This window comes from Stigmatopora argus, chromosome 20, assembly GCF_051989625.1.
Source record: "Stigmatopora argus isolate UIUO_Sarg chromosome 20, RoL_Sarg_1.0, whole genome shotgun sequence".
Taxonomy (NCBI): Eukaryota; Metazoa; Chordata; class Actinopteri; order Syngnathiformes; family Syngnathidae; genus Stigmatopora; species Stigmatopora argus.
Window position 1 is genome coordinate 9889202 of NC_135406.1, and position 25838 is coordinate 9915039.

Genomic DNA, 25838 nt, shown 5'->3' on the forward strand with positions numbered 1-25838 from the left:
GTGTTTAATCGTTCTCCCAATTAAATGTTTCTTAAAGATTATTCCTTCAAATATATAAAGTATTAATTATAGAGCTATAGTTTTCTTTACCAACTCATTCTTTGACAGCAGTTTGATGATTTTAAAAGTTCTGTAATAAAGATGAAACAACTCGTTTCTTACACTATGAAAAGTAAAGAATAAAACCTGCAGGTGTCTTTACGTATTTCTCTAAATTTACCTTTAAACCAAAAGTTGCTGTAATATGAAATAAATAAAATAATCAACTGAAGACATCAACATTTGCAAGCAGATTATTTTTAGCCTCACAAAAAGAAACAATGTAAATTTACCTCACACATGTCCATTAAAAAATAAAAGAAAAAGTTGGATGAACTTAACCCATTTTAACCCAAGATAACGAGTTTTAGATTCTTGTAACGTTTCAAGAACATGACCATAAAATAAAAAATGATAAAATATCTAAAATCTGAATTCACCACTATTTTGGCTTTAAATTGTGTAGTGGATGATTGGATTGAACCTGAAACGTGACTTTTCTGGCATATATCCCAAAATGGCGGCGCACACTGGTGCAGCGGCTCTTTGCTTTCCAGTTTGGTGTTTTCTTTTCTCAATCCTATCGTTATTTACCAACATCTGCGAGGCAGACTTTTCCTACAGTCGCCACAACTTAATTGCTATCGGAAGGAGATGCGATATATCCGATGTCACAACAAACTACCAACGAACCTACGATATCCCCGAGGGCATCTCGAGACCTCCGGGATCTCCGTGGATAGTCAGCCCACTCAAAGCACGTCGAAGGAGGCGAAGGCGACGGAGAGAAAAAAAGCAAAAGTGCGGTTGTCGGGCGGGCCTTGCTGCTGAGCTAAGTCAACAACCACACCGAGCACCGCTTCCGAGTATCTTTTTGACCAACGCCAGATCCATCACCCACAAAATGGATTAGTTGGAACTTCGAATTGCTACCAACAGCTTTGTTAAGAACTGTAACATTATTCTCATCACGGAAACGTGGCTACACCCGCAAATCCCTGACGCTGCGGTATCGCTAGCTTGCCGAACGCTTTTTCGGAGCGATCGTTCAAAGGAACTAAAAGGCAAAAGCAGAGGAGGAGGACTTTGCTTGTTCATACATAATGAATGGTGTGGTGACAGTAGGATCATTGACACTCACTGTTCCCCGGACTTAGAGCTATTGGCAGTACGATGTAGGCCCTACTATCTACCGAGAGAGCTAACGGTCGTCATAGTAACGGCGATCTATATTCCTCCTGATGTTAACATCAACACGGCATTAAACCTCCTGCTAATGGCTGTAAACAAACAACAGCTTGACCATCCCGATGGAGTCTGTATTGTTGCTGGTGACTTCAACAGAGCATGTTTAAAGACTGTTCTACCTAAGTTTATCCAATACGTAAAATGTCACACGAGGGGAGACAAAACTCTTGACCATGTTTATTCTAACATCAAACATGCTTACAAAGCCACTTCCCTCCCTCACCTAGCTGGATCAAATCACCTCTGTCTAGCCCTCACCCCAGCATACACTCCATTCCGGAGGCTAACAAGGCCACAAATAAAGACAATAAAAACTTGGCCCGAGGACGCCCTTTCTCAGCTGCAGGACTGTTTTTTCCGCACCAACTGGGAACTCTTTGAACACGACAACCTCCAGGACTATACGAACGCTGTACTTTCCTATATCAAAAACAGCATGGATGACGGTCACTATAAATAAACAAATACGGGTTTTTCCTAACCAAAAACCCTGGATGACCAAGGAGACACAGGCACTCATCTAATGCCGTAACACCGCTTTCAGATCAGGGGACAAGATGAAATATAGAGCTGCCAGAGCTGAGCTGAAAAGAGGCATTAAAAAGGCCAAGGCAGAATATACTAAGAAAATTGAGGAGCACTTCACAGAAAATAACCCAAAGAAGATGTGGCAGGGAATACGACATATTACCAACTACAATAAAAATAATATGTCTGTTAACACAGATGCCTCACTAGCGGAGGAACTGAACCGTTTCTTTGCCCGCTTTGAGACTGACAAATCAGACCCAGTCTCAACACCCCCACCACTACCCTGCAGCAATACACTGAAGTTCCAGGAACAGGAAGTGAGACTGGAAAAGCGGTCTGTGAATACCAGGAAGGCTGCTGGCCCTGATGGAGTACCTGGGAAGGTGCTCAAAGCCTGTGCTGACCAGCTGGCTGGAGTCTTCACAAAAATCTTCAATTGTTCCCTGCAACAATCCATCATTCCATCCTGCCTGAAATCTGCCACCATTATCCCTGTCCCCAAAAAGCCAACCATTGACAGCATGAATGATTATAGGCCTGTTGCTCTCATGCCTGTGATCAAGAAGTGCTTTGAAAAGTTGATAGCCCGCCATATCAGGAATACAATCTCTCCCTCAGTTGACCCTCACCAGTTTGCTTATAGAGCTAACAGGTCCACTGAGGATGCTATCACCATTGCTCTACATACAGCATTGAGCCACCTGGAACACCATGGGAATTACGTGAGGATGCTTTTCATTGACTATAGCTCAGCCTTCAACACTATGAAACCGGACATTCTGACTGACAAAGTCTCCCACCTTGGACTATCCTCCTCCATCTGCTGTTGGATAAAGAATTTCCTAACCAACCGACCACAAACTGTTAGACTTGGTTCCCACCTTTCTTCCTCCATTACACTGAGCACTGGCTCCCCTCAAGGCTGTGTACTGAGTCCTCTTCTGTACTCCCTGTACATCAACCCACCAGTCTAACTACATCATCAAATTATCTGATGACACCACTGTGGTGGGACTCATCTCAGAAGGGGATGAGGCGGCCTATAGAGACGAGGTCAACAAACTGTCTTCGTGGTGCTCGGTGAACAACCTCACACTGAACAACACAAAAACTAAAGAAATAATCCTGGACTTCTGCAAACAGAGCATAGATCTGGCCCCACTCCTCATAAATGGATTTGTGTAGACAGGGTCCAGTCCTTTAAATTCCTGGGGGTCCACGTCACGGACAAGCTCTCCTGGTCCACAAACACCACGGCAGTAGTGAAGAAGGCCCAGAAACGACTCCATTTCCTGAGGGTACTCAGGAGGAACAACTTGGACACTAAGCTTCTGGTAACTTTCTATAAAGCCACTGTGGAGAGCATCCTGGCATACGGCATCACAGTGTGGTACGCTGGAAGCACGGCAGCAGACAAAAAGGCCATGCAGAGAGTGATTAACACTGCCCAGAGGATCGTCGGCTGCTCTCTGCCCTCACTGGAAGACATTGCCAGCCCTCGTTACCGCAGCAGAGCCAGGAACATCATAGGGGACCCTTACCACCCTGGTCACAATCTGTTCCAGCTGCTGCCCTCTGGCAGACGCTATAGGTCCCACAAAGCACGGACAAATAGGCTTAAGGACAGTTTTTTTCCCCACATCCATCAGAACTCTAAATTTGCGGAAACATAACACACATTCCCTTTTGCGGTAATATGAAAAGATGTTTGGGAGGTGATTTGCCTCCTACTAGCTGACTGAAGGTAAGTGAAAGACAGTGAGAGGTAAGCGACCTGTATCCATAACAGCAGAATGCCAAATTACAAGATTCCGTAACTATCACTTATTTAGGTCTTTTGCCGAGTAAACGCAGCTTATGGAGAAGCACCACCAATTTCGTCACACGCAGTTTCTGGGTGTGATGACAAGTAGGCTTTTTTGTTGTTGATAATGACGACAGGACCTATGTCCGATTATTATTATATTGCCAGCCCTCGTTACCTCAGCAGAGCCGGGAACATTGTTGGGGACCCGGACCACCCTGGTCACAACCTGTTCCAGCTGCTTCCCTCTGGCAGGCGCTACCGGTCTCACAAAGCACGGACAAAGAGGCTTAAGGACAGCTTCTTTCCCACAGCCATCAGGACTCTGAATTTGCAGTAGCACGATACACAATCCCCTCTGTGTAACAACTTCGGGGTGAGGAAACATGAAGGACGTTGGGCGGTGATCTGCCTCCTGTTGGCTGACTGAAGGTAAGTAAGCAAACAGTGGGAGGTAAGTGATCCATTTTATTCTTTGTTGGCATGGGTGAGGCAAACCTTTTCGCAGTCGCCGGGAGTTGGTTGCGCTCGGGAGGTGATGCAATGTATCCATCACGGCAGAGTGCCAGCAAGTCTGAAACTATCACTTGGTTGGGCTCTTGCCTGGGAAAAGGGCACTTTGTGGCGAAGAACTTTCAATTTTGTCATACGCAGCTGGGTATGATGACAATTAGGCTTTTGTGTAGTCAATGATGATGACAAGCCCAAGTCTGATTTTATTTTATTTATTTTACCGACCGACGTTGAGGTGAACACCCAGGTACTTCGACTTCTCCACGATTTCAATGTCTGTACCCTGGATGTTCACCTGAGTGGTCTGTTGAGGATTCCTCCGAAAGTCGATGAGCATTTCCTTTGTCTTACTGGTGTTGATGTAGAGATGGTTTTGCCTACACCAGTCAACAAAGGCTGTGATGACTCCCCTGTACTCCAGGTCGTTCCCGTCCGTCACTCGTCCAACAATAGCGGTGTCGTCAGAGAACTTCGGGAGGTGCAGGTGTCTGTATTATGTTTGAAATTCTGATGTGTAGAGGGAGAAGAGGAGTGGGGAGAGCACTGTGCCTTGTGGGGGCCCCGTGCTGCAAGCTACCACATCAGACGTAGTCCTGGAGTCTCACATATTGTGGTCTGTCAGTGAGGAAGTCGATGATCCATGCGGCTAGGTGGTTCCTTACTCCAGCCTCTTCCAGTTTCCCTCTCAGTAGGACCGGCTGAAAGGTGTTGAATGCACTGGAGAGGTCAAAATACATCATTCTCAGCGTGCTTCCCGTTTTCTCCAGGTGTGAAAGAAATTCCATTTTAAAAGCCTGCAGTTGGGAATATTGCCAGTGGATTACAATATTTTGCATGTGTGAAGACGTTGACTGCGTCTATTGGTCCAAAAATTCATGAAACAAAATAAACCCCCACCCACCCAGCAGAACCCCAATTTAAAAATTTCTCAAATACACACTTAAATTTAAAAAAAAGAAACGTCTATATTCTTTCATATTGTATCATTTTAGCTCCACCCCCAAGCATGCACAAACCCTGAATCACTAAATGAAACGCAATATATGAAAATGCTAAAATATTTAAATAATCAACAGAATCTGAAATCACTATTTTGTTTTAAATTGTGTACTGGATGACTGGATCGAACCTAAAACGTGACTTTTCTTGCAAACATTTTTGTGAAATAATCAACCATGCTGTAATAATAAACTTCTAAAAGTAAGAAAAAAATATTTCCCATTTTCGACTACATGTGGTGATACATATTATCTTTTTGTCTTTGCAGGTTTCAGGGAAAAACTTAGTCCTGATGGGCAAGAGTTTGTTGGCCTTAAAGAGCTCCCCCAAATCAAAGAGGAGGAGACAGAGTTCCATCAACAACAAATGAGAGAAGAGCGACTTCCAATCAAGAAGGAGGAAGATGATGTCACCTGGTCAACCTGTGAGGCGTTGACGAGGCAAGATGATCTGGGCGGGGCCAGCGGAGAGGCGGAGCCTGCAAACACCTCATCATGGCCCCAAATCAAAGAGGAGGAGCCAGAGTTCCCTCAACAACAAATGAGAGAAGAGCGACTTCCAATCAAGGAGGAAGATGATGTCACCTGGTCAACCTGTGAGGCGTTGACCAGGCAAGATGATCTGGGCGGGGCCAGCGAAAAGGCGGAGCCTGCAAACACCTCATCATGGCCCCAAATCAAAGAGGAGGAGCCAGAGTTCCCTCAACAACAAATGAGAGAAGAGCGACTTCCAATCAAGGAGGAAGATGATGTCACCTGGTCAACCTGTGAGGCGTTGACGAGGCAAGATGATCTGTGCGGGGCCAGCGGAGGGGCGGAGCCTGCAAACACCTCATCATGGCCCCTAATTAAAGAGGAGGAGCCAGAGTTCTCTCAACAAACAATGATAGATGAGCAACTTCCAATCAAAAATGAGGAAGATTATGTCACCTGGTCACCTGGTGAGTCCATGAAGTGGGATGATGTGGGCGTGGCCAGCGTAGGGGTGGAGCTTCTGAGCGGCAGCTCAACAGAAGGATGGCAAGCAGAAAGTTCAATTTCTCCTTTATCAGATGGCGACGACTTGCTTTATGACGATGATGAAGATGTTAAGAAAAATTCCAGTGGCGACAAACTCTGCAAATGCTTTCAGCGTGGGAAAACTTTTGGGAAAAGCTCTAATTTGAAAAGAAATATGACAAGCCACATGGGTGAAAAACCCTTTTCGTGCTCAGTTTGCAGACAAAGATTCGTTCTCAAAGTCAAATTAAAACGCTGCACTGGTGATAAATCATGTTCCTGTTCATTTTGCGGTAAAGAATTTTCTCAAAAGAAAAATTTACAAAGACATACGAGAATCCACAATGGTGAAAAAACATTTTCGTGCTCAGTCTGTGGTCAAACCTTTTCTCAACAGCAACATTTAAAAACTCACACAAGAACCCACACTGGTGAAAAACCATTTTCGTGTTCAGTTTGCGGTAAAGCCTTTTCTCAAAATGAACACTTAAAAGCCCACACAAGAAGCCACACTGGTGAAAAACCCTTTTCGTGTTCAGTTTGCGGTAAAACCTTTTCTGAAAAGCCAAACTTAAAAAGACACATACGATACCACACTGGTGAAAAACCCTTTTCGTGCTCAGTTTGCGGTAAAGCCTTTTCTCAAAATGAACACTTAAAAGCCCACATAATAAGCCACACTGGTGAAAAACCCTTTTCGTGCTCAGTTTGCGGTAAAACCTTTTCTGAAAAGCCACACTTAAAAAGACACATAAGATACCACACTGGTGAAAAACCCTTTTCGTGCTCAGTTTGCGGTAAAACCTTTTCTCAAAAGCAAGTTTTACAAAGACACACAAGAACCCACACGGGTGACAAACTATTTTTGTGTTCAGTTTGTGGTCGAAGATTCACACTGAAGGGACACTTAAATAGTCATGCAAGAACACACACTGGTGAAAAACCATTTTCGTGTTCAGTTTGTGGTCGAAGATTCACACTGAAGGGACACTTAAATAGTCACGCAAGAACCCACACTGGTGAAAAACCATTTTCATGCGCAGTTTGTGGTCAAGCATTCGCTTACAAGGAAAGCTTAAAACAACATTTATGCACATGACAAGTTGACAACCCACATTGGTGAACAAACCTTAAATGTGGGAAGCAATGGCCAGAAAAAAAATGTACTTGCTTTATCAATTTCTGCATGAAAGATAATTGTATTCTTAATTTTCAATGTTCTGTAATATAGTTCCACACTATTAAAATAAAATGTCTTCAGTTAAAGATATTCTTAAGAAATTTGAAACATTGCAGTTTTGCATCTTGAATTTGCTAACAAATCAAATAAGATTATTGCGTGTTATGAAAACATAATACATGGATTATATTTATCATTTATATATTGAATCTAGGATGTCTTTTTTAGTACAAATATGGTAGAAAAGACAATGAATTTTCTGTAAAAAAAATTATACAATGTCTTTATACTTTTTTCATTTTATAAGATGAATCATGTTTTTAAACCGATTTACTGCAAAATATGTGTCTTTTTTTTGGTCGTTCCAATAAAGCTCTCTTTTGGGGAAAATACTTTTTGGGTCTTTTTTTGAAGTCAACAAAATATTTTGGATTGGATTGGATAACTTTATTCATCCCGTATTCGGGAAATTTCGTTGTCACAGTAGCAAGAGGGTGAGGATGCAAAAATAGGAAAGGCATTTTAGACATAAATAGATAGGTAATAATCAAGTTAATAAATAAATAAATACATGAATAAATAAGCATGTTGCTGAAATATACAGTTGTGGTCAAAAGTTTACATACACTTGTGAAGAACATAATGTCATGGCTCTTGAGTTTCCAGTTATTTCTACAACTCTGATTTTTCTCTGATAGAGTGATTGGAACAGATACTTCTTTGTCACCAAAACATTCATGAAGTTTGGTTCTGTTATGATTTTATTTTATTATGGGTGAACAGAAATAAGTGATCAAATCTGCTGGGTCAAAAATATACATACAGCAGCGCTAATATTTGGTAACATGTCCCTTGGCCATTTTCACTTCAATTAGGTGCTGTTGGAATTATTGTTAAATAAGTTATCCTGATTCTGGTATGACTGTCGAAATGCTTGTTAATAGGATTACTGGTGTCTTGAGCCCTGGGGGGAAGTTTCACCTTATTCAACAAAGAGGAACTACCCCAGGGGGTCGAGCGCCTGTTTGAACTATTGTGTGAAGATTGCGGGAGGTAGGGAAAGATACTGTAAAGGTGTTTACCTTGAAGGAGCATATGGTCATGATCAAAGAACCTTTTGTAACCGAGAGATATCCCTCTCTTTCCTTTGATCAGCTTGAAACTTCCTGTAACTTGGACACTCCCAAAACACAATAAGAGACTTGGCGAGAGGAGACATCTTCAGAGTGTGTCAGAGGATTCAGACGCGAGCAGGCCCGAGACCCTCTCATTTTTAAATAAAGTTAACTAAAATTCTCTGTGTTTTTCCTTCTTTCAGATTGGTGATACAAATGTCTGGTGTTTAAACCTAACAGTGCTTTTGGGAGCCATCCACAAGCTTCTGGTTGAATCTTTGACCACTCATCTTGACAGAATTGATGCAGTTCAGTTAAATTTGATGCCTTTCTGAAATGGACTTGTTTCTTCAGCATTGTCCACAAGTTCTCAATGGGGTTTAAGTCAGGACTTTGGGAAAGCCTTTCAAAAACCTTAATTCTAGCTTGACTTAGCCATTCCATTACCACTTTTGATGTGTGTTTGGGGTCATTGTCCTGTTGGAACACCCAACTGAGTCCAAGACCCAATCTTCGGGCTGATGACTTTAGGTTATTTTAAAGAATTTGAAGGTAATCCTCCTTCTTCTTTATCCCAGTTACTCTTTGTAAAGCACCAGTTCCATTGGTAGCAAAACAGCCCCGCAGCATAATACTACCACCACCGTGCTTGACGGTAGGCATGGTGTACTTGGGGTTAAAGGCCTCACCTTTTCTCCTACAAACATATTGCTGGGCATTGTGGCCAAACAGCTCGATTTTTGTTTCATCTGACCACAGAACTTTCCTCCAGAAATTCTTATCTTTGTCCATGTGATCAGCAGCAAACTTCAGTCGAGCCTTAAGGTGCCGCTTTTGGAGCAAGGGCTTCCTTCTTGCACGGCAGCCTCTCAGTCCATGGAGATGCAAAACACGCTTGACTGTGGACACTGACACCTGTGTTCCAGCAGCTTCTAATTCTTGGCAGATCTGCTTTTTGGTGATTCTCGGTTGATTCTTCACCTTCCTGACCAATTTTCTCTCAGCAGCAGGTGATAGCTTGCATTTTCTTCCTGATCGTGGCAGTGACAAAACAGTGACATGCACTTTATAGTTACAAACAATTGTTTGCATTGTTGCTCTTGGGACCTGCAGCTGCTTTGAAATGGCTCCAAGTGACTTTCCTGACTTGTTCAAGTCAATGATTCGCTTTTTCAGTTCCATGCTGAGCGAGTTTGACTTTCCCATTGTAGCGTTTGTGGGCGTTTGCATTCAATGAGCCCTATTTAAATGGACTCAGAGAAGTCACCTGCTGTAGTCACTCAATCACTCACAAGAAGAGGCCATGCTATGAAGCTAATTTCACTGACACAACTTTCTAAGTCACCAAAATTGCTTATTTGTGTTGTTGTATGTATATTTTTGACCCAGCAGATTTGATCACTTTTTCTGTTCACCCATAATAGTCATAAAAGAAACAAATTTCATGATTTTTTTTGTGACAAAGAAGTATCTGTTCCAATCACTATCAGAGAAAAATCAGAGTTGTAGAAATAACTGGAAACTCAAGAGAGCCATGACATTATGTTCTTCACAAGTGTATGTGAACTTTTAACCACAACTGTATATGGACCAATATTAAAATTGATATCACGATAAAATAAAATAAAATCTGTCGATATCAGCCGATAGGGTACATCATCCTCTACAGCAGTGGTCTCAAACCGGTCCTCAAAGGGCCGCAGTGGGTGCAGGTTTTCATTCCAACTCAACAAGATGATACCTTTTGCAAGTGTAATCAGTTAATCAGTTGATTGCAGCCAGGTGCTACTTATTTTAGAAGACACCTGATTGGTTAAAATATCGGCACTGGATCGGTTGGAACAAAAACCAGGACCCACTGCGGCCCTCGGCGGAATCGGTTTGAGACACCTGCTCTACAGGTCTCGTAACTACGGAAAGCAGCCTGCAACTTCATTTTCCCCCATGCGTGGTTCATGCTGGGATATGTAGTCCTTTTGTCAATATACCCAGTATGGCGGTGAGCACACTAATTCGGTGCTCGAACTCCAGCCGTTAGACTGGTGTCAACAGAGCATTTAAAGCTAGACTGCTAACTATATATTATATATGGATCAATTTTGATCCGCAACAGGTCTCACAACTAGGGTAACTAGCTGGAGACTCAATTTTCCCGTGCATGGTGCATACTGGGATATATAGTTCTTTTGTCAATCCACCCGTTATGAAGGCGAGCACACTAATTTGGTGTTTGCCATCATTCCAAGAAATACCAGCAAAGGGTGCTCTAATTTTTTTGCTCCAGCATATACTTTTCAAGGAGGCAACATAGGGTGATCTATCTTTTTTCCAGGGCACAGAAAAAGAAGTACTGTATTTTCACACCTATAGGGTGCACTTAAAAGTTTAAAAAATATCCCCAAAGTGGACAGGGTGCCCAATGAGTCGGTGCCCCTTTTGTATGTACCAAATTGAAGATTCTGTAGATGTCGCTGTATGACACTGATCGCTTGATTGTCTGGGTGCTTTTATTGCTGATGTACTATATTTAAATAGTAAAAATGTGGACGTCTCGAAAATCCGGCATATGAACTCCGAGCTTGCCTTCATTCCAGAAGGCTTGACGAAGGAACTACAACAACATTGCCACAAACAGAGCATTCAAAACAAAGTTGCGAACGGCTTGGGAGCAATGGATGTCCAATGGTATGCATAGTTATACAAAGACCAGCAGGCAGCGTCAGGCCAGTTACGCGACAATATGTCAACGGATTGTGGATGCCTGGACTCAAGTGTCGGCCAGCACAGTTGTTCGAGCTTTTGCCAAAGCTGGCATCAAGTTCCCATAATAGCCCGGCGACAACTATGATTCTGGCAGTGTGGTGGAGCATAGCATAGCTAGCATTACATACGCTAGCATAAAATGCGCTAGCATAACATATGCTAGCTAGTGTCATGCTAGCGCCCTTTGGGCCGAAGCGCCTTATCTATGGGCAAAAACCGAACATACACCCACAACTGAGATGACGCCTTTTCAGGCGGTGCGTCACATAGGTGTGAAAATACGGTAATCATGCTGGCCTAAGCCTTTATTTTTTTTATGGGGCATATGAAACGACGTAGGTCGTATATTAATATTGAAATATTTTAAATAGTATTATTCAAATTGTACACCCCGAGGCTCCTCCCTATGTTAGTGACTTTATACTCACGGAATTGCAAGTGTGATGTGGCGTCACGGTTAACTGGTGGTGGAGCCATGAGGTTCTCTGCCGGGAAACTTGCTGTTGAGCTGCTGCAACTGAGAGGCTCTGCCCCACTGCTGGCCCCACTCGGACATCCATCTTCACTCCTCAAGGGCTCAACAGTGCACATGGGGACATCTATCCCCTTTTCTTTAACATCTAGAGGGACTTCCTCTACCTTTATGAGGGGACGCTGATGCTCCTCAATGTGGAGTTTCCCAACTGTAACGAAATACTCCTCTTGTTCCTCCTTAAAGCTTTCGAATTTTTCATTGTCTTCATCTTTCATGGGAGCCGACTTCTGGTGCTCAGTTTGATGCATTTGACTGACATCTGAAACAGAAAGATTAAATCTGATTTCTTTATTTGCAATCATGTGTCCCCAAAATGATTCACCACTTAAGACATATTTCTCCAGGGCCATTTAGTACTCATTCTTCACTTGTCATCTACTACAAAACTTGGTCATTCAAATTGCTCACTGTTGGAATTATTGTAAATAAGTTATCCTGATTCTGGTATGACTGTCGAAATGCTTGTTAATAGAATTAGAGTGTCTTGAGCCCTGGGGGAAAGTTTCACCTTGTTCAACAAAGAGGGACTACCCCAGGGGGCTGGAGCCTGTTTGAACCAATGTGTGAAGATTGCGGGGGATCGGGAAAGATACTGTAAAGGTGTTACCTTAAAAGAACATATGGTCATACATCAAAGAACCTTTTGTAACTGGGAGAGAACTCCCTGTTTCCTTTGATCAGCTTGAAACTTCCTGTAACTTGGACACTCCCAAAACACAATAAGAGACTTGGCGAGAGGAGACATCTTCAGAGTGTGTCAGAGGATTGTGACGAGAGCAGTCCCGAGAACCTCTCATTTTTAAATATAATTACCTCAATTCTTTGTGTTTTTCCTTCTTTGAGATTGGTGATACAAATGTCTGGTGTTTAAACCCAACATTTAATTGGTCCTTCGAGCCGGATCCCAAGATACCTGACGATCCCAGTGGATGAGCAAGATCCAGAAAAGTCTGTGTACACAGCATAAAGATCCTTTTCCAGGACTGTTTCTTCCTTACGGGCTGTGGTCCAAAGGTTGAAGGGATACCAAGGACGCAGAGAATCGTGAGTAAATTTTATTTAAAAAAGGAATGAATGAGAACGAAGTAAAATTGAGAAATGAATGAATGAGAACGAAGTAAAATCTGCAGGCGGACAGACCCCCTTAGTTGAAAAAGACTAATTAAATTCTGTAAAGGATAGCGGAGTCCTGGTTAAAAAAAAGAGAAATAAAAACCCTGACAATCCTAGGCACTATCAGGTAAAATTCAAACAACAAAATCCGCAGGCGGACAGACCCCCTTAGTTGAAAAAGACTAATTAAATTCTGTAAAGGATAGCGGAGTCCAGGGTGTATTGAATAGAAGCGAACTAAAAGGAATGAAAGTGTAAAAGTGTGAAAGGAAATACATTTTACCATTTGGTGATTTGTATCTCATACCAAACAGGAGTCAAATGGCGACCTCTAGTGGGTGTATGTAGACAAGAAACCACCTGAAAAGGTTGAAGTGAGTTTACCACTAAAGGAATTTATCACCATCCTGTTGACAAACCCAGTGTTAGTGCACTATAGGTGCAAAGACCCACTGGGACTAAATTTAATTCAAAATGGGGAAAGTACAGAGTAAAGAAATAAAAAGAAAAATATGGATTCCCTGGTAGATTAATGATAAAAGACATCCGTGAACTACAAAAAAAAAAAAAAAATCGAAAAATAATGTAACAAAAAACGACGTAAAATGCAAAAACAAGGTTCTGATCAAACCAAAACGTGGATGCAGATGGCAGGGCAAAGAGAAAAGGCAGAAAAGAGAAGAAAGATATTGTTATACAGTGCCAAGATACTGAAAGAGCTCGATATAAAGAAAAAAAAATAGAATAAAAAATAAACGCATGCAAGTAATCTTCATATGAATAGATATATATATATAAGTACGCTGTGACACCTTCATGAATCTCAATTGTTGCGCAATATAAGACTAGAAACGACTAAGAAATATACTTAGGCGGATAAATAAGATAAGAAGATATATATATATATATTAGGCCCGTTAAGAAACAGTGCCCCCCTGTTCAGCCCGCTCCTCGTAACAGGCTCCACTCGCAAGCCGGGAGCACGACGAGGGGGGGGGGGGGGGGGGGGCCTGCTGGCCGTGCGGTAAAGAGGGCCACATAGCCAGGGAATGCAAAAACAACCCTCCCCGCGCACAGCGACGACATGATAGCGCATGACTAGAACCGGAGGTAGCAAAACAAATGGCTAACAAAAGTAAGGGGGATAGATAGATCAAAAAGGTGGTGAAGCCCCCCCCTTCACAGATGCGGACACCCCTCAAGCTAAGCACACTCTGTGCAAACAAAAGGAGGGGGCGGCGCCCATACAGCTTACTGCTCCCTTCACACCAAAAACAAAGGGCAGGAAAGACTACCACAAGAGAGACAGAGATAGTTGATAGTGTTATGATATATTAGTGAAAAATTATGGGTCCTTTATTAAACACTGAAATTTATATTAGGAAATGCATAGTGAAAGGTTATTTGGATTGGATTGGATTGGATAACTTTATTCATCCCGTATTCGGGAAATTTCGTTGTTCCAGTGGCAAGAGGGTGAGGATGCAGGAATAGGAAAGGCATTTTAGACATAAATAGATAGGTAATAAGTAGGTCAAGAAATAAATACATGAATAAATATATAATTAAGTAAGCGTGTTGCTTAGGACATATATACATACATACATACACATAAATGTACATGCATGCATACGGTAGGTCTTAACACACAGCCATTTTTTTGTTAAAGAGCCTGACAGCTGATGGGAGGAAGGATCTGCGGAAGCGCTCCTTCCTGCAATGAGGGTGCCGCAGTCTATTGCTAAAGGAGCTTCGGAGGGACTCCACAGACTCATGCAGGGGGTGGGAGGTGCTGTCCATGATGGACATCATCCTGGTCAGCATCCTCCGCTCTCCCACTTCCTCCACAGAGTCCAAAGGACAGCCCAGAACAGAGCTGGCCCTCCTGACCAGCTTATTCAGCCTGTTCCTGTCCCTCTCCGTGCTCCCGCATCCCCAACAAAGCACTGCATAAAACACTGCAGAGGCCACCACAGTGTCGTAGAAAGTCCTCAGCAGTGTCCTGCACACTCCAAAGGACCGTAGACTCCTCAGTAGGTAGAGGCGGCTCTGGCCCCTTTTGTACAGGGCATCTGTGTTTGTGGACCAGTCTAGTTTGTTGTTGAGGTGAACACCCAGGTACTTAAAATTCTCCACGATTTCAATGTCTGTACCCTGGATGTTCACCTGAGTGGTCTGTTGAGGATTCCTCCGAAAATCGACGACCATTTCCTTTGTCTTACTGGTGTTGATGTAGAGGTGGTTTTGCCTACACCAGTCAACAAAGGCTGTGATGACTCCCCTGTACTCCAGGTCGTTCCCGTCCGTCACTCGTCCAACAATAGCGGTGTCGTCAGAGAACTTCTGGAGGTGGCAGGTGTCTGTATTATGTTTAAAGTCCGATGTGTAGAGGGAGAAGAGGAGTGGAGAGAGCACTGTGCCTTGTGGGGCCCCCGTGCTGCAAGCTACCACATCAGACGTACAGTCCTGGAGTCTCACATATTGTGGTCTGTCAGTGAGGAAGTCGATGATCCATGCGGCTAGGTGGTTCCTTACTCCAGCCTCTTCCAGTTTCCCTCTCAGTAGAACCGGCTGAATGGTGTTGAAGGCACTGGAGAGGTCAAAAAACATCATTCTCAGCGTGCTTCCCGCGTTCTCCAGGTGTGAAAGAGACCTGTACATCAGGTAGGTGGTAGCATCTTCCACACCAATGCCTGGACGATAGGCGAACTGCAGAGGGTCCAGCTCTGCATTCATCAGGGGGCTGAGGTGATTGAGGATGATTCTCTCCAATGTCTTGATCAGGTGAGAGGTTAATGCTACCGGCCTGAAGTGGTTTGGCTCCCTGGGGTACGCAGTCTTAGGAACTGGGACCACGCAGGAAGTTTTCCACAAGGTGGGGACCTTCTGCAGACTGAGGCTGAGGTTGAAAATATGCAGAATCACTATACCAAGCTGATCCGCACACTCGCTCAGTAGTCTGGAGCTGAGGCCGTCTGGACCGGTAGCCTTCCTTGCCTCGATCTTCTTGAGCTGTTTTATCACCTGATCGACAGTAATGCAGAGACCGGTGGAAGAGGGGGAGGAAGAGGAGGAGGAGGAGAACGAGGGGGGAGCGTTGCTTCTGGTCTGGGGGGTCAGGGGAGTGGGGGCAGGACTGAATCTGTTAAAGAACTGATTCAGTTCATTGGCCCACTCCCTGCCGCCAGACTCCGGGTCTCTCTCGCTGTTGCCTCCATGGCCCGAAATAGTCCTCAAGCTCCTCCAGACCTCTTTGGTGTTGCCTCTCTGGAGTTGGTTCTCCAGCTTCCTCCTGTAGATGGTCTTACCCTTCCTTATCTCTCTCTTCAGCTCCTTCTGGACCATTTTCAGGCTCTCTTTCTCCCCAGACCTAAAAGCCCTCTTCTTGTTGTTCAGGAGGGCCCTTAGATCCCTGGTGACCCACGGCTTATTGTTGGAGAAACAACGGACCTTCTTGGAGGGTACAATGTTCTCAACACAGAAGTTAATATAATCTGTGATGCAGTGGGTCAAGCTGTCAATGTCATTACAATGTGAATTGCACAGCACCTCCCAGTCAGTGGTCTCAAAACAGTCCCTCAGTACCATGCTGGTCTCCTCGGTCCATCTTTGTATGATCCTCGTGGTAGGTTTTATTTTCCTCACCATAGGGATGTAGGTGGGGATCAGATGGACCAGGTTGTGGTCTGAGCGGCCCAGTGGGGGGAGGGGGACTGAGCTGTATGCCTCCTTTGTGTTGGCATACAGCAGGTCCAGAGTTTTTTGTTCCCTGGTGTGGCACTTCACAAACTGAGTGAAGGTGGGGAGAGTAGAAGCCAAGGGAGCATGGTTAAAGTCACCAGAGATAAGAAGGAGAGACTGGGGGTGTGACGTTTGCAGCCGGGACACAGTGGCGTGAAGCAGCTCGCGGGCGACTGTCGCATCGGCCGAGGGACGTATATACGCAGTTATTATGATAACGTGCGAGAACTCCCGGGGGATGTAAAACGGCCTGATGCTAACAGCTACTAGCTCGATATCTCGAGTGCAGAGTCGCTCCTTCACAGTAATGTGCCCGGGGCTGCACCATCTACTATTAATAAAAACAGCTAGTCCCCCCCCTTTCTTCCTACCGCTCTCCTCAGCATCTCTGTCCGCCCTCACCAGCTGAAAACCGTCCAAGGAGACGAGAGAGTCCGGAATTAGTTCATTCAGCCAGGTCTCCGTGAAGCACATAATGCAGATATTCCGATATTGTCGTTGTTGTTTGGTCAGCGCCGTTAGCTCTTCCATCTTATTGGGGAGAGATCTTACGTTCCCCATAATAATAGATGGAATGCTGGGTCTGAAGCGTCGCTTTCTCTCCTGACATTTTCGTCCAGCTCTGCATCCTCTTCTCTTCCTCTTTAACTCCGCGGGGAGGTCCAGGTCCAGGTCCAGGTTATTTTCCCTAAATTTTAATTGAGGTAACAGTGAGCACAGAAAATGGCTCTTATTTTAAATAAAACCGCCTTCTTAGAGCGGATAGGAATTAAGCCAGAGCTTTAACTATTGGTTTTAGAAATATAAGAGTGATTTGCGATTTAGACTTAAGTATTAAGAATCATCCAAATTATTAATGATATCAAACATGAAAACAATGCAGAGATGGCATGGATCCAAATTGTTAAGTAAATTATAGATAAAATAATTGATTTAGGATAGGCATGATTTCCCTAGGACGGAAGAGGCATGGAATGTTTTTCGGTGCACAGAAAGACATTCCTTGTTTTGCCCGGAGTAGGTGAAATATGCTTTGGCGTGGGTCATATTAATGACAATTAGAATATTAATTGCATTAGCATCAAACAGTTGATGTCAACCAAACAACATTAACTTATTTCTTTTGAGAATGGTTAGTGCTGATAGCACAGCAAAAAGGTGGTTAGCTGCCAAGAAGCCCCAGACTGGGGATGGCACTGTCCACTAGTGAAAAATTGCAGACCACTGATGTCTGAAAATGAGTGTGAGCATGAATGGTTGTTTGTTTGTCTTTTTGTGTTTTTGATTGGCCGACCACCAAGATATAATCAATCAGATATCAAGGTGGAAAATGATTTAGAAATTTGAAATCAATTTTTGATGAAAATTATGGAAAATTGTTTAGTCCAATGAAATGTTAATGGTAAAAGCAGCAGTACTCCAAACGTGAAATTTGAAGTGGAGAAACAAATCTGCTATGCAAAATTTAGGAGCACTGAGAAAAAAAGAAAAAAAAGGACAGTGCTTGATACCAAATTCCAAAGTACTATTGATTTATTGTGATAATGGCATCCAAATTGTGTTAACAGAATAATTGACTGAATTGACAAAAGTTTCCATATTTCGTTCCGAAAAAGAAAAAAAAAATGGAAATCCAATTTAGTGGAATGTACCAAACGCCATTATTCACTACACGATTGGAACTGGAGGATTAGGCTAATCATATGTCTGCATAAAAAAAAGAAAAAAACTTTAAAGAAACGCATTAATTTTGGGTTGGCAGAGGGAGATCGTGTTTCTCAACAGGAAAAATGGAGAGCAACCCAGGATGAGAGTGCTCAAAACAAGTGTTCCTGACCAACCAGCAGACATGAAAATAGCTGAAAAGGAGGATGCAGAACCATTTTGTGCACTGTAAGAAGGTTCTCTCAGTTGAAACATATGAGGAGACAGGTAAGATAAACTTTTTGACGTAATCAGACAAAATGGCAAGCACTCCAATATTGATTGGAAAGATTTTTGCTCGGGGAGCAATGCTGTAAGCCATAAGGAACTTTTTATATTGGTTTTATTGTCTCCATATAAAAAAAGCGTTTCAATTGAGACCAAACCTTCTTACAGATAGTTAAAGCGTTTCAATTAAGACCAAACCGTCTTACAGATAGTTAAAGTAAACAATTGAGACTAGATCTTCTTACATATTTTAAAGTAAACAATTAGAGAGAAAAGAAACTACAATGGATAGAAATGTAACTAAAATTTAATTTTATGCCTGACTATTGAAAAATATTGATTAAGAAAGTTTTATAGGAGATGATTGGCAAACTCCAAAGACAATGGAATGTTACATTTGATAATAAGACTACTAGTTTGGGATATTTTGAATTAAAAAACACTGAGGTTAATATGCAACGCAATACACATTGTTAATTGAATTGGGACTTGTTTAGTATGCATTTTAAAAGTAATGGGTTTTAATTGCTCTAAAGCAGGGGTCTCGAACTCAAATTACCTGGGGGCCGCTAGAGGCCGAGTCTGGGTGAGACTGGGCCGCATCAGGATTTCCACAAGAAAAGCACTGATAAAACATTCCAACGTTATCAAATATCTTTATTTTTTAACAAAAAAATAATGAATTAAATAAATTAACTTAAAGATGAATAAAAAATAAATCAATCAGTAATACAAAACCAAATAATACTAATGAGCATACAGTAGATATACACTGGCTGGCTAAGTAGAGAAAATGAATTATTTTTATTCCGTTTCAAATGTCTGTATTAACAGCTCTTTAACCTTTAACTTTCTGAACTTGAATGGAACATTGAACATGAAATATTCTGAACACGGCTTCTCTTGCCTACTCCTTGCTGCTAGAGACCTGGCAGCGCTTCTTCTCACATAGTCACATTTGGCTTGAGGGAGGAAGCAGTGGAGACCCTCAGTAGAGCTTAAAGATGCTCATCAGTAAGTCTGGACCTGTACTTGGACTTATTGAAGTTCAAGGTGGAGAAGAGCTTCTCACACAAGTATGTGCTCCCAAAAAGGCACATGGTCCGCTTGAACCTTCGGGAAAGTTCAGGGAAGCTGGGGGTCAACTCTCTCAAAAATTGCCCAAGCTTGTCTGCTTCTCCACTCACCTCCCTGAACTTGGCTTTGAGTGCAGAGTTGCACTGCAGGTCAATGAGCTCCATTTGAAGCTCAGGAGGGGCATCTTGCACATCAAAGGAGAAGGGGTCCGCAAAAATTTGAAATGTGGCTTTGTGTGTCTTGAAGTCTGCAAATCTGTGATCAAATTCCTCCTGTAGCTTCGAAATGGCCTCAACATACTTCTCACCACTGAATGGTGTGCCTGCATCCACGAGAGCCTTGCATGCTGGGAAATGGCAAAGGTTTGTCTGAGAGAGCTGGGCTTTCCATAACACAAGTTTAGTGCAGAATGCTCTCACGTTGTCATAGGCAGCACTGACAAGTTGCCCCTGGCCTTGTAGCTTCTTGTTCAGTACATTAAGCTCATGTGTGATATCAACAAGAAAAGCCAAGTCCATGAGCCATTTGGGATCACTTAGCACAGGATCAATCAACTCACAAACGGCGTAGCTAGCTTTGACTGCTGCATTACTGTCTTTGGTAGCCTTCTTGAAGAGATCCTGTTGCCTCAGAAGACGTGTTTTAAGACTGGCAACCTGGTTGGCTCTCTCATCTCCCTGGTATTTTTCGTACTCCTCAGCATGTCTCGTAGTACAATTACGTTTCAAATTGTATTCCTTGTGCACCGCAACTTTTTCAGTGTAAATGAGACACGTCGGGGTGCCCCTGTGTTCAACAAAGAAATATTGCACTCCCCACTTTTCTTGAAACTGTCTGTGCTCATCACCGACCTTTCTCTTCACGGCAGGCTTTGAAAGAGACATCTCTGGGGCTCTGTAATATGTTTTTCCACTTGGAATGAGTCTCGGGTTGATCTTTCACATTCAGTCGCGCGGGTTTGTGGCGCATGTGCACTTTCGCTCTCCGTTTCAATCGCGGAGATGGCTACAGACACTGACACAGGCTGGATCACGGATCATAGCGCCTCATTCAGTTCTATGCTGAGAGCAGCGGAGGAGTGTGCGCGCCGAGCGGAGTGATCGGCCTCACGGCTTCTCCTCCGCCCAGCTGATTGGAGGAATGAATGAGTGAGTGAGCGAGACACTGGACAGCCCGGCCGATGTCCCGCCCTCCAGAGCCGTATACCTCACCGTGATTGGTTCATTCAGCTCCGAACCAAAGTTCCCTCTAATTTTTTGTTGGTCTGAGCAGAAAGACAACCTCCCTGAGCGCACTGAGTACCAGTGTGAGCGACATCATCGCTACTCGGATGATTCGCCTAAAGACGTTTCGCCGACGGACGTTTGACAGACGGGCAGGTCGCCGAATGGACGTTCCACCGAACGTTCATTCGGCCGAACGGAGGTTTCGCCGAAACGGGATTCGAACGCTCGCCCCGCCGGATCGTGTGTGTACAAGTTTTTCAACCTCGGCCCGCGGGGCATATACGGCCCGTTAGGATTTTTAATCCGGCCCGCCGCCGGTGTTGTCCAAATTATAGTAAAAATCAATGTTCGTCTACCATCAATGGCAGTCCGGGAGTAAGCACCCTTGGGCAGGCAGATGTAGCAGAACCGAGCCGTAAAATGACAGCAATCGGGTCAAATCCATCCTAAAACAGCATTTAATGATTAAATACAAATACTGGATGATATCGCGATGGAGGCAAAAAAACGTCTATAAACGTCCATTCGCCAAACGGCTCAAAATGCTCTCAAATTCGGTCAAATCCAGCTGAAAACAGCGTTTAATGATTAAATACAAATACTAGTATTTGTATTTAATCATTAAACTAACAAATACTAGTACGACCTGTCCGTCTGTCAAACGTCCGTCGGCGAAACGTCTTTAGGCGAATCATCCGGTCACGACATCATCATTGCTCGCTATCGGCACACCAGTATCACACCTGCCACAAGCAGGTGCATGTCAATGTTCCCTCTAATTTTTCATGTAAAACATGCTGTAAAACAAGAAAAACATGAGTGGACAGAGCTACTGCCACTGGCTGACACTTAAACGGCGCCATCATGGGGAAAGGGGTAAAAAAATAAAATAAAATAAAAATAAAAAATAAATTAAAAAAAAAAAAATCGATCTTTCATATTAAGACGGGGGCCGCAAATTATTGTCCCGAGGGCCGCAGTTGGCCCGCGGGCCGCAAGTTTGAGACCCCTGCTCTAAAGGATACAATTATGCAAAAATATTGACCCTGACAAACAAGGGGTGATTACAATTTAGTGGGTTCAATTCTATTTAGAATTATAAATGTGTGCATTTTGTTTCTGGATATTAATTGATGTGAATCTAAACTGTTACAGAGAACGGGAAAGCTGTTTTCCTGAGGAGAAAGCAGCCTGGTTTGCTTTTTGTATTTTTCCTATTCTTAGTATGATTAGTTAATTTGTGTAATTGCAGGAAAGGAAAAAAAACAAATATAGTTTTTGATCTTAACAAGGAAGCAGTGTTCAAAATAGAATATCAGCGAGCATGTTTAATTTTGACTGATAAGGTATTTAGATTTTCACAAACATAGTGATGGAATAAGTAAGATTGTTGCGATTTTTGTTCATTGGGGTATTAAGCCCAACCAAATAGCTGTAAGCAAATGTTAAGCAGCATACACAACAACAAAACTGAGCCGATCTCAAGAACAGTCTGCAGACGAACTGTACAAAGCTAAAGGCCTACCGTGCCTACCAAAAATTTATTCCAAAATTGAGCCATAAAATGTCAACAGGGGGGAGATATGATGAACAGGTATAAATACCTATTTTAAAATTTTTGTAGGAACTGTTTAATTTGTTATTTTATTGATCTGTAAAGAACATGGGATCTCCAGAATCATCTGGAGTGACAATGGAGCTCATTTTTCAAAGAGCATAGTGCAAAACATGGCAAAACAACTGGTAGAACTAGCTCGAGATTAACACCTTTTGAGATAGTTCTTGGAAGACCATTCCAACTTCCTTTATGGGAAGATGACCCATGACGAGAGACTAAGGAAGGAGAGAAACTTATCCAAAGAACATGTAAGCTGCCGTGATCTTATTGTCTATCTTGCAGGAGGTGGTGAAGCCAGGTGACTGGATCCTGATCCGAGTCATAAAAATGAAGTCCTGGTTCGCTCCACGATGGGAAGACCCATTCGTGGCCCAACTCACCAACCTCCACAGCAGCAAAGATCGCTGAAAAGTCAAAGTCGATTCACCAACCTCAGGTCAAGGTAGTTCGAGACACAGGTGACTCTGAGTAGACTGTAAGTCGGACGGTGTCAAAACCCTTGTCCGTGAAGAAACTCATCTGACGTCTACTCACCAGCCACGAGCACCCCTCACTTAACCCTGACCTCCCATAGAATTTGCACCTCTATACAGAAGCCATAGTGAAAGCTGTTGCCACCCACATCACAGTGACTGGACTGTCAGTGACTTGACTGTCAGTGACAGCCTGGGCGTGTCTGAACGCCCCGCCCACAGAGACTCGAGTTGGAAAACAAGTGCAGGAAACGTCCTGCCTCAGCACTGGAAAGGCAGAGCCAAGCGGTCCGCTCTTGGATGGGGCAATGGGGACCCAACCTACATCGACAACATCGGGGTTCCCCGAGGAGTACCAGATGAGTATAAGCTCGCTGACCAAATTGCACGACTCCAGAACAGGACGGAAGAAGGGTTCGCAGCCATCCATGAACAGTTGTCGGCTACCTCCTTGATGGCCTTCCAGAACAGGATTGCTGTTGACATGGTCCTGGCAGAGAAAGGTGGCGTGTGCTCCATCTTTGGCGACCAATGCTGCACGTTCATTCCGAACAACACAGCAGCTGACGGGAGTTTAACCAAGGCCCTGGAGGGCCTTCGATCCCTCAACAGCAAGATGAAGGAACATTCTGGAATCGACACCTCAATGTGGGACGAATTTGGTAGCATGTTTGGCAGATACAAACAGTTGGTTGTATCAGTTCTAATGTCAATCGCTGTTTTTGCTGCCATTCTCACAACTTGTGGATGTTGTTGCATTCCCTGTATTCATGCGTTATGTCAAAGATTAATAACAAATGCCATAGAACCAGTCAAATCAGAAATGTATGCCTTATTGACATCTGGAGGCGAACCACAGGACGATGACGACGACGGATCTGGGGATGATGAGGAAATGCAGTTCATGGGACTGCCTGACCTGTTCCCAGATCCTAAAGACTATGGCATTGACTTTTGAGTGTAACGTTTTTCTGTTATTTTGGTGATCCTGTGATGTGAAAATCTGAAAAGAAGAGGTCATGGGTGATGATATTTTATAGCAGAATCCGGATAAACGGGGAAAATGTTGGAATTATTGTAAATAAGTTATCCTGATTCTGGTATGACTGTCGAAATGCTTGTTAATAGAATTAGAGTGTCTTGAGCCCTGGGGGAAAGTTTCACCTTATTCAACAAAGAGGAACTACCCCAGGGGGCTGGAGCCTGTTTGAACCATTGTGTGAAGATTGCGGGGGATCGGGAAATATACTGTAAAGGTGTTACCTTAAAAGAACATATGGTCATACATCAAAGAACCTTTTATAACTGGGAGAGAACTCCCTCTTTCCTTTGATCAGCTTGAAACTTCCTGTAACTTGGACACTCCCAAAACACAATAAGAGACTTGGCGAGAGGAGACATCTTCAGAGTGTGTCAGAGGATTGTGACGAGAGCAGTCCCGAGAACCTCTCATTTTTAAATAAAATTACCTCAATTCTTTGTGTTTTTCCTTCTTTCAGATTGGTGATACAAATGTCTGGTGTTTAAACCCAACACTCACCATCACATTTCAATCAGGATTCAGTTTAACTTTCATTGTGAGGGTCAAACAAAGAATTCATTTTGTATCACCTCTTTGCCATTTTTAGGGTACTTACAGGTCACTTCCTATAAATTTTGGACAATTTCTTATTGGTTTTGAGGGACTTTGTGGGATGCTTCTTGTTTGTTTGACAATTTTTGGGGGCATTTGCAGGCTACTCACTGTTAGGTTTGGGGCATTTTAAGGCTTTCTTGATTACCATATTTTCACACCTATAAAACACATCGTGTGATAGGGCGCAGTCTCATTTGCGGGTATATTTTTTGTTTTTTTCAATACATTGGACGCTTCATCCGATAAGGCGGTAGCATGACACTAGGCTAGCGTATGTTATGCTAACCGCTAGTGTACCTATGTTATGCTAGCCGCTAGCGTACCTATGTTATACAACCTGCTAGCGTACCTATGTTATGATAGCCGCTAGCATATGTTATGCTATTTGCTAGCATATGTTATGCTAGCTACTAGCGTATGCACTAGCATTTTTTTAAAGGCAGCATGAGCAAAACTAAGTTTGATAATGCTTTATTGAGATAAAAGGTACACTCTGATATAAAGTTTAACATGCTAGGCTCCAATGTCAGTCAGAGTTGTGTATTCCGGGAACTTGATTCCAGCTTTGGCGAACACTCGGACAGTGCTGGCCGACACATGAGCCCAGTCATCCACAATCCATTGTAACTCGCAACATGCATCACTCCCAAACCTTTGATTTTCCTTGCTGATATATCGGCATCGACAATTCATTCCAAATCGTCACGTAACTCGTGCGACGCTGCGATGTTGGCCAGCCGTTAGCAATCCGTTAGCCATACGTTAGCAAAGCTGTTAAATTGTCTTTGATCCATGGCTTCAGTCCATTTTCCAAGCATTCACACCCTCATTGTGCTGTCATTCACGTCAGGCATTTCCTCTGTATCGCTCTAATAGGCTGTTTCTTTGAGTATTGAGAGTGTTAAGTGTTTTTGAGGGATAAAAGTGCTGCAACCACACAAGTCAAATGCATTGCCACTCCCCTGGTATGTTTTGAATGGATTTACCGTAATGCTTGTAATGCGCAGGGAGGCTAATTTTAGGGTGAACGTCTGCTGGGTTGTTCGCAATAAGTAGCGTGCCGGCAACAAATAAAACCAGTCACTAAAGCGGTCAGGGCCATACAAAAATTGAATTTCGTGTACAGACAAGACGCACCGACCGATTGGGCGCCTCGACCATTTTAGAATTTTTTTTAGACTTTTAAGTGCGCCCTACAGGTGTTAAATTACGGTACTGTTTGGCCACCATGGATGGCGCCATTTTGACGGCAGGAGCAAAATAACGAATGTGACCCCGGACAGGAAATTGAGTAAAG

At 43.3% G+C, this 25838-nt stretch overlaps 2 protein-coding genes across 3 annotated transcripts in view; one reads left to right on the top strand and one right to left on the bottom strand.

Annotated features, from left to right (window-relative positions):
* LOC144065552 (uncharacterized) overlaps positions 1-13076 on the top strand; it is a 28569-nt gene extending 15493 nt beyond the window's left edge. The window contains exon 2 of one of the 2 annotated variants that reach the window (XR_013297198.1): positions 12569-13076. Coding sequence is in view for 1 of the 2 variants with exons in the window: in XM_077588507.1 (XP_077444633.1) it covers positions 5403-7231 (1829 nt within the window). In the remaining variant the exon portion in view is untranslated. Of the gene's footprint in view, positions 1-5402; positions 7692-12568 lie in introns of those variants that run through there. The other variant, XM_077588507.1, reaches the window with a different exon arrangement.
* LOC144065551 (uncharacterized) overlaps positions 1-25838 on the bottom strand; it is a 38806-nt gene that overhangs the window by 8141 nt on the left and 4827 nt on the right. The window contains exon 2 of the mRNA XM_077588505.1: positions 11619-11984. Within this exon, the coding sequence (XP_077444631.1) occupies positions 11619-11984 (366 nt within the window). The remainder of the gene's footprint in view (positions 1-11618; positions 11985-25838) is intronic.